Source organism: Etheostoma spectabile, chromosome 7, assembly GCF_008692095.1.
Source record: "Etheostoma spectabile isolate EspeVRDwgs_2016 chromosome 7, UIUC_Espe_1.0, whole genome shotgun sequence".
Lineage (NCBI taxonomy): Eukaryota > Metazoa > Chordata > Actinopteri > Perciformes > Percidae > Etheostoma > Etheostoma spectabile.
This window is the reverse complement of record NC_045739.1, coordinates 25,261,009-25,270,825: the sequence shown is the minus strand read 5'-3', so window position 1 is coordinate 25,270,825 and position 9,817 is coordinate 25,261,009. Positions and strand designations below refer to the sequence as shown.

General features: G+C 41.9%; 1 protein-coding gene across 1 annotated transcript in view; it reads right to left on the bottom strand.

The window, feature by feature from the left end:
- The window catches only part of enpp2l (ectonucleotide pyrophosphatase/phosphodiesterase 2-like), a gene marked incomplete at its 3' end in the record, with an annotated part of 99,793 nt that overhangs the window by 70,493 nt on the left and 19,483 nt on the right, over positions 1-9,817 (bottom strand). The window contains exons 2-3 of the mRNA XM_032521770.1: positions 4,560-4,665; positions 3,122-3,271 (exon numbers count right to left, since the gene is read on the bottom strand). Coding sequence (XP_032377661.1) covers positions 3,122-3,271; positions 4,560-4,665 — 256 coding nt within the window. The remainder of the gene's footprint in view (positions 1-3,121; positions 3,272-4,559; positions 4,666-9,817) is intronic.

The window sequence follows — 9,817 nt, the reverse complement described above, 5'->3', positions numbered from 1 at the left end:
CCCCCCCCCCCCCCCCCGTGATTTGGATATTGCACTAGTCCATATTTTGATAAAAGTGTGCATTAATTGTGCAGCTCTAGTTTAGAAAATCAACACTTTTGTTGAGGCTTTTAAATCAACCTATTTAAGTTTTATTCTGTTTTTGTCCCTTTTTTCAACGCTGTTGATGCTTTTTTTCAACGTTTTTCACTTTTTGGATGTTTAACACTATGTAACACTAACTTGTTAACTTTAGTTTTACAGTTATTTAAACTAAACATCATTTATAGGAAATGATACCTAATGTTTCAGTTAGAAAAGCAGCAAATTAGGAATTATTTAGATTAAATTAAAGGAATGGATGTTGATGGATAATCACATTATTACCTAACTCCGACATTAGGTATAATTTCCTATAAATGAGGTTTATTGACTATGAATTCCAAAAATAATTGAAAAACTAAAGTTAATAAGTTAGTGTTACGTAGTGTTGAAAACGTAAAAAAAAAATGTCAAAAGAACCGGGACAAAAAATTAAGAAAGTTAAAAACATTGATAAAAACGTTAACAAAAATAAAGTGTTGATTTTCAACACAAAGGTTAGCTGCATCGTCATTTTTGGTGATTTTAAGTTAAAAATCACTGGGAAACGTAGTCTTAATTTGCTCTCCAACATACCCTGAAACTGGGGAAATCGAGTCTTCATGAACGCAACATCCGCAAAAAACGACGAATGTCAAACTGACTTCACCGCGGTCTTTCAGTTACCTTCACACAACGTTACTTGACAGCATTGTTGTCAGTGTTAGCTAGCTAGGGCTGCATTATGTCACAAAATTACAGCAGGGATGCTAATGATGACAATAATGTTGATCAGTAGCTTTCCAGGCTAAAAAAAGGTTATTAAAAGTCATTGCTGTGGCCGCCAACGTAAGAGCTAACGTTAGCTAAACAGAAATTAAACCGACAGATAATGCATTACGTTAGCTAGCTTGATAGCATCGGAAAGTTATCAAAATACATGAAATAAACTCAAATTTTACTTTAACCCAAACACATGCGATACACATACCTTGTAGCCACTCTCAACTAAAGCTAAACTCTTTATTTCTGACTTTCTCCGTTCATTTTAACACTTATTTATCTCCTTTTCTCCAGTTGATGTTCCCTTGTCCGCGTACCGCGTTTCTTTTGTTGTCAAGTTCTGCTTCTTACATGGATGGACACAGTGACCTTTCAAAATAAACTTCCGTCTAAACAGGAAATGGGAATTAAAAAACAAGAAATAACGAAGAAAACTTAAAGCGCCCACATTATGCTAATTTTCAGGTTCATAATGGTATTTTGAGATCGTAACAGAATAGGTTAATGTGGTATAACTTTCAAAAATCAACATATTTTTGTTGTACCGCACATTGCTGCAGCTACTCTTTTCGTGTTTAGGTCTCTTTTTTAGCTCCAGAGTGAGACATCTCACTTCTATCCTATCTTTGTTGGGTGTCACACATGCTCAGTAGCTTGGTAAGATCCCATCAGCTAGATAACTCTTTCTCCAGCTTTGGTCAGTCCAAGGCAGGATCAGCTGGGAGACTCACACTCGATTCTCCTCACAAATACCGTATTTTCAAAAGAAAAAGGCTCCGTTTACCCTTAAATCAAACGCTACTAAAACAGGAGGAAAAAGTGCATTCGTTGGGGGACTATTTTCAGCAACGGATGAATCCATATTTGCTGCTCTAGTGAGAATTTTTGGCTGGTATTATCCTCTATTTTTCATATTGTGAACAAAGTCCATATAAAGATCAAAACCAACAATGTGTTGAGAGACAAAATAACGCCCCAAATCCCAGAAAAGGTGGGGTTTTTTCATAATATGGGCCATTTAAAAACCTTATTCTTCATCACTTACAATAATCAAATAAACAGTTAAAAAAAAAACAGTATTATTGAAACAAAATTGATAAAAAAACGTTTTGCATTGAAAGACAAATAGGCTGAACAATCTATTTCTGAGCTGCCAGTTAAGTTGCTAGCGCAATCTTTGCACTAGCATGTAGCATTTTAAGTTGCTTTTTGTCCCAGTCGCAGCATTTTAAAAGTAGCCTACATTTACAGTAGCTAGCTAACGTAGGGTGACCAGACGTCCCCGGTTTCTGGGGACAGTCCCCGGTGTTGCTGACCTGTCCCTGGAAACGTCCCCGGTTTTCACTGTGACTGACAGACCCGAAATTGTAACGAAAGAATGAAAACATTGACCAAACGGAGCCGATAGTTGCTCCAGAGCCAGCGCTGCTCAGAGCTCAGAGATGTTTTAGAAAGCCGTGTTTTACGATGCTAAAATCACTGATTATTCACATGGAGTCTGGTGGGTTTTATGTTTTAAAAAAGGATCTTAATCTTCAACAGAAAGGTCGACCTCCTTAGAAAGAAGAATATTAATCGGAGTCTGTCAGCAGCAAAACGAGCACTTTTATGAACGTAAATACAAGCTGGACAATTATCCTGTTAACTTCCACTGTAGCTGGTTTCTCTGCTGCCGAATGCAGCGTCTCGTTTAATATTACTTCTTGTATCCGATACTCAATGAGCTGTTGCAGAAACAAGCCTGGGGGGGGGGGGGGGGGGGGGGGGGGGGGGCTCAGCTTCTAATGAGAACAGCTCTAGGTCTATTGTCCCTGTTTTAAGTTTTACAAAAATAAAAACATGACATGTTTTGGAGCTGAAAATGTCCCCGGATTTTGTCTGAGAAATCTGGTCACCTTTTTTTTTCGTCACAAAAAATGGGCCTTTGAAAAAAGCTAAAAAAACGTCAACATTAGAGATATCAAATAACTTTGGAAAAGACATCAAAAAAAGCCCCGCAATGTTGAAAAAGTGACAAAAATGTCAGAAAAAGCCATAACTTTTTTTCATGGTTGACGGGAAGACAACACAAGGGTTAAGCTAACGATAGACTGGAGAGAAAGTGATGTTTTTACGTCCGTTTCCGAGCGACTGAGGGTAAAAATTAACATGAAGTGGAGCTGAAATGAGGAACCAAAATTTGCGTCGTAATCCGGTCCGATTCCTACCAGTTGCACGGGAACCGGGAACCAGGAATCGGGTTTCGGCGCCCAACCCTGCAACCCTGCATCAGACTGACCTGTTTTCAGACAGTGATCGTCGAAGTCGGAGCAGCAGCTGTAGTAGGTTTTACACAGATTGTCACATCTGCATCCCGGGGGTTTGGCCTCCTCCAGCTCGAAGCAGCGGCCCTTGCAGGAGCCCGCTGAGCTGACCCACTCGGAGACGACTGCAGGGACGAGAGTCAGACACAACTGCTGCAAACATGCTGAGCTCATGTGCAAAATACAAATCTGCTTTCTTTTCTTAAGACACCTACTTTCACCTTTGTTTGAACCGTAACAGGCGTGTAGATGCACACAGAGTATTCATGCAGGTTAAAGGCTGCTAACTACAAACAACACACAGTGCAAATAACTCCAAGCTGTTTTCATCAGAACTCTGCAGGCAGCCTTTGGTTTCACTTCACTTCAACGCACAATGGAGCCGAATAATAGACGTTCTGTTCTGTCAAGGTCTCGTTTCAGCCACTTTTCATTTGGAAACTCATTAGTATCTGAACTCTGAGTCCTGGCTGGAAAACACTCATGTTGTTGTTGTTTTCAATGTAGGAAAAAAAACGTCCATATTTGCCTTTTGTTCCGTCTCCTGGAACATTACTTTTTTAGTTTTCTGCAGCATACTGTTCCTTCTGAGATGTCCCGTCTTAGTATAATATAGATACAATTATACCCTATTATTGTATACTTTATATATTACTGTGATGGTTTTGAATCCCTTTTGCCTGGAACTTACTTTAACTTTTAACTTTTACTTTACTTTAAACTGCAATAATGATAAATATTCTCTGTAAAACTACCAGTTTGATGATTTCAAGCATGTATACGCATCTTCATTTGACTACAGTACACGAGGAACTGTTTTGATTCAGGGCTGGGCAATACATCGATATTATGTCGATATCGTGATATAAGACTAGATTGTTTCTTTGATTTTGGATATCGTAATATCGTAATATGTTCTAACGGTTGTCTTTTCCTGGTTTTAAAGGCTGCGTTACAGTAAAGTGATGCACCTTCTGAACTTACCAGACTGCTGTAACTGTTCTATTATTTGCCGCTAACCATTTAGTCATTATATGCACATTACTGGTGATTATGTATCTTAAATCTCATTTGAAGATATTTTGTTAAAAAGCGCTAGAGCCCGACCGATATATCGGTGGGCCGATATTATCAGCCGATATAGGCATTTCCCAGCATATACAGCATATCGACCAATATATCGGCGTATCTGATTTTTAATTAACTAACTATTCGTATTGGTATCGGCCTTAAAAATCCTTTATCGGTCGGGCTCTAAAAAGCACCATGGTCAGCCCTCCAGTATCGTACCAATATCGACATCGAGGTATTTGGTGAAGAACATCGCAATGTCTGATTTTTTGCCATATCGCCCTAATTCAAATGTATAAAAGCGGATTTTTGTCCTGCACCGAACACGGAGGCTGTTCTCACCTTTAGTGTGGGGGGGTGGGTTGTCTCCTCCCTCTCCAGGTCTACTGGCTTGAAACACATAAGCTCTGCTGACATCAGTACCCCACAGACAGACCGCAACCACTACCTGCAGAAAAACCACAGACCACGTTTTACAACAACGTACATTCAGTTATTTTATTTCCATTGACTTCAATTAATTGAAAGGGTCTAAGCAGCTCAGCTTACTTAATGACACTTAAAATAAAATAAGGTCACTATGCGACCCCGTAGCCATAACTGGGAGTTTGTTTTCTTCTCCATTGAGACAGGGTCGTTGTGTTCCACATGTCATGTTTATTTGAAAGGGGACAGATGCTACGACATAAACATTTATGCAACAAGAGTATTTTTTCTTCTATTTTCTTCTACTTTCTAGTATTCTTGTTTGGTTTTTTTTCAGCGGCCCAAAATCAGCCCAAGAGTGCATCAGCTCTTCTATATGCCAGAACTGCCAGATTGCCAATATGGACACATCCATCTGTACGATGGCAAATGTGTGTGTGTGTGTGGTGTGTGTTGGTGGGGGGGGGGGGGTTGGGGGGGGGGGGGGGTTCTCACATATCTAGCAAAAACTGGTGGTCGTCCCACAGGAAATATTGAGCATCAAGCGTTTCTTGCATCTGGGAATTTTTCTGCAACGATTTGTGCCTTTTCTTCATTATTATGCATATCTTAACAAGTATTTGCTTGCCACAGCATTTACCCCTCGTGTTGTCTTCCAACCAACCTGAAAATCCAAAATTTAAAAATAAAAATAAAAACTTTTATCATGGTTATGGTCGTCTTTTTCGACCCTTTTGTGGCTCCCCCCCCCCCCAATGATTTTGTCACTTTTTCAACATTTGTCGACTTTTTCTGAGCCTTTTGAAATTTCCGTGGGTTTTTCCTAAAATATTGAAAGCTTTTTTTTTTTTACATTTGTCACTTTTCATTGACATTCTTTTTTAACACCTTTTTAAAGTTCCTTTACCAGTTGTTTTTTTCTCCAAAATGCTATAAATTTGACAAAAAACACCCAAATTCAATGAAAGTAGTGAACTGATTATTTATTTAACTTGTGAGGAGCGTTGTTGGGAACCATCAACGTTACTTTTTTGGAAAGTTTGTTTGAAAGAAACCCAAATTTCGGATGTACTAATTTGAAAGGGGTCAAATTTGACCTGAAAACAACACAAGGGTCAAACTCTTTGTCTTCATCCCCCTTTCCAGTTTTGATTATTGGTGTTGGCTTGGGGGGGGTACGTTTATAGTTCCGTGTAAATGTGTCACTCTTATGTTTCGTCACCATACTTCCTGCTTTGCTCCTGTAATAATTACCAGGGCCACTAGAGGGAGCTGCCACTAGAAACGTAGAAGTATACAGTCGTATTTTGCTGCTCGAACAAAGGACGCGTGGGCACGTTTTTTCGGGGGATGGCAGTCTCTCATGTTCACATCTCACCAAAAGGGTTGGAGGTCAATGGGCAGCCAGGAATGGACACCCTAGAAAAGTTGAGTGTTGTGTGATTCTACTGCTTATAGCTCAGAGAGAAGAGCCCACTTACAGATAAAGGATGACACAATGTGCTGCACAGAGCCGATGAAGAAGCCCTGGATCATGTTAAACTGCTCCACAGAGCCGATGAAGAAGCCCTGGATCATGTTAAACTGCTCTACAGAGCCGATGAAGAAGCCGGATCGGTTAAACTGCTTCAAGCGTGAGAAGCCTGAATCACGTTAACTGCTCCTCGAGGATGAAGAAGCCCTGGATCACGTTAAACTGCTCCACAGAGCCGATGAAGAAGCCCTGGATCACGTTAAACTGATCCTCAGAGCCGATGAAGAAGCCCTGGATCACGTTAAACTGATCCTCAGAGCTGATGAAGAAGCCCTGGATCACGTTAAACTGATCCTCAGAGCTGATGAAGAAGACCTGGATCACGTTAAACTGCTCTACAGAGCCGATGAAAAGCCCTGGATCATGTTAAACTGCTCCACAGAGCCGATGAAGAAGCCCTGGATCATGTTAAACTGCTCTACAGAGCCGATGAAGAAGCCCTGGATCATGTTAAACTGCTCTACAGAGCCGATGAAGAAGCCCTGGATCATGTTAAACTGCTCCTCAGAGCCGATGAAGAAGCCCTGGATCACGTTAAACTGATCCTCAGAGCTGATGAAGAAGACCTGGATCACGTTAAACTGCTCTACAGAGCCGATGAAGAAGCCCTGGATCATGTTAAACTGCTCCACAGAGCCGATGAAGAAGCCCTGGATCACGTTAAACTGATCCTCAGAGCCGAAGAAGAAGCCCTGGATCACGTTAAACTGATCCTCAGAGCTGATGAAGAAGACCTGGATCACGTTAAACTGCTCTCTAAGAGCCGATGAAGAAGCCCTGGATCATGTTAAACTGCTCCTCAGAACCGATGAAGAAGCCCTGGATCACGTTAAACTGCTCCACAGAGCCGATGAAGAAGCCCTGGATCACGTTAAACTGATCCTCAGAGCCAGAAGAAGCCTGGATCACGTTAAACTGATCCCTCAGAGCTGATGAAGAAGACCTGGATCACGTTAAACTGATCCCAGAGCCGATGAAGAAGCCTGGATCATTGTTAAACTGCATCCAGAGCCGATGAGAAGCCCTGGATCTGTTAAACTGCTCCACAGAGCCGATGAAGAAGCCCTGGATCATGTTAAACTGCTCACAAGCCGATGAAGAAGCCGGATCATGTTTAAACTGATCCACAGAGCCGATGAAGAAGCCCTGGATCTGTTAACTGCTCACAGAGCGCATGAAGAAGCCCTGATCACGTTAAACTGATCCTCAGGCCGATGAGAAGCCCTGGATCGTGTAAACATGCCTCAGAGCCGATGAAGAAGCCCTGGATCACCGTAAACTGATCCTCAGAGCTGATGAAGAAGACCTGGATCACGTTAACTGCTCTACGAGCCGTGAGAAGCCTGGATCATGTTAAACTGCTCCACAGAGCCGATGAAGAAGCCCTGGATCTGTAAACTGCTCTACAGAGCCGATGAAGAAGCTGGTCATGTTAAAACTGCTCTAAGAGCGGATGAAGAAGCCCTGGATCATGTTAAACTGCTCCTCAGAGCTGAAGAAGCCCTGGATCATGTTAAACGACCACAGAGCCGATGAAGAAGCCCTGGATCATGTTAAACTGCTCCACAGAGCCGATGAAGAAGCCCTGGATCACGTTAAACTGATCCTCAGAGCCGATGAAGAAGCCCTGGATCACGTTAAACTGATCCTCAGAGCTGATGAAGAAGCCCTGGATCACGTTAAACTGATCCTCAGAGCTGATGACGAAGACCTGGATCACGTTAAACTGCTCTACAGAGCCGATGAAGAAGCCCTGGATCATGTTAAACTGCTCCACAGAGCCGATGAAGAAGCCCTGGATCATGTTAAACTGCTCTACAGAGCCGATGAAGAAGCCCTGGATCATGTTAAACTGCTCTACAGAGCCGATGAAGAAGCCCTGGATCATGTTAAACTGCTCCTCAGAGCCGATGAAGAAGCCCTGGATCACGTTAAACTGATCCTCAGAGCCGATGAAGAGGCCCTGGATCACGTTAAACTGCTCTACAGAGCCGATGAAGAAGCCCTGGATCATGTTAAACTGCTCCACAGAGCGATGAAGAAGCCCTGGATCACGTTAAAACTGATCCCAGAGCCGATGAAGAAGCCCTGGATCACGTTAAACTGATCCTCCAGAGCTGATGAAGAGACCTGATCCGTTAAACTGCTCTACAGCCGATGAAGCCTGGATCATGTTAAACTGCTCCTCAGAACCGAGAAGAAGCCCTGGATCACGTTAAACTGATCCTCAGAGCCAATTGAAGAAGCCTGGATCCGTAAAGTATCGCCTAAGAGTGATGAAGAAGACCTGGATCACGTTAAACTGATCCTCAGAGCCGATGAAGAAGCCCTGGATCATGTTAAATTGCTCCACAGAGCCAATCACAGGTGCTTAACTGGGAAATAAACATATTTGGCAGCTTTTTGCCGGAGAAAGCCCCCGTTTGGAATTAAAGACATGCACTTTGTCGGTTGCTAGTCATAGCTGGGGGCGTGGCCTGTGGCATGAACCCAGTATGGACTACTCAAAAGCACTTTCCCCGCTTGACAGAGCAAGATACAGTACATAGATAAAAAAGAGCTGTATTGGGTCAGATTGTTCGTACAATATATGTTAAGGTGACCATATTTCCATATTTTGATTTCCAAAAAAGAGGACACTCGGTCGGCCTCGAAACAACAAATTCCGACAGGCTTCTCAGAGGTTAATGAACATGTTTTGTGTTAATGAACATGTTAAATGAATACAGTCCATGTAAGTGTTACAGTTTGGACTGTAGCAGCGACGTCAGCGGTATTAACACTGGCTACGTCTGTCTGTTCGGCAGTGTATGAAACTTAAGATCAGGATTTTTGAATTTATTAGAGGCGCAGAATTCCACGCAGCAACTTTTCGGCATTGTTCCAAGCAAAAAAAAACAACAACAACAACTGCAAATATGACAACGGTTTGACAAGTGCTAACAAGGTGTATTATGAGTCTGATGCTGATGCATTCAGCGCCTCCAGAAAAACATGGTTATGCAATTGCATAATTCAATGCATTATCAGCCAAAGTCTGCATATTTATTTTCAAATACGCCGCAGTTTCGATGCATAAATTGTAGATTTTTCCGTGCAACATAATGCGGGGCTTGCATGATTTCATGATCGTTGCAAAAAGGTCACATGTACATGTATCTTAGCAGAAAGTTGAAAAATGTTGCGTTAACGTCACAGAAGTAATGAGCCATTGCCCCCTGTTGCCATGGGAACGTTATGAAACGACGTAATTATGAGACAAGACAAACAGTCTCTTTCTCATCAAACCGCAGTTTTTGCAAGTTTCCTCAATTTCACTGCATAAAATTGGATGAATATCATACATATTCCATTGTATTGTTCAAGAAAACGTGCCGTATAATCAAGGATATTTGGCCGCAACGATTACAAAAACCTTTTTCTGGAGAGACCGTCCATTGGGCTGGGATTGTGGGGCGTGTTTCAACCAAACCAGGAAAGATTATGCCTTTGCACTCAATTGGACAAACCCACAACCAATAAACGGAGTCTGTGACATATGGTGAATCCTGTAGCAAGGACGCCCAAAAAATCTTTCCAAAATCTTTTAAAATCAACGCCCTGTTGGTATCTTTAATAACAGACGCCATGGAGGATTCTA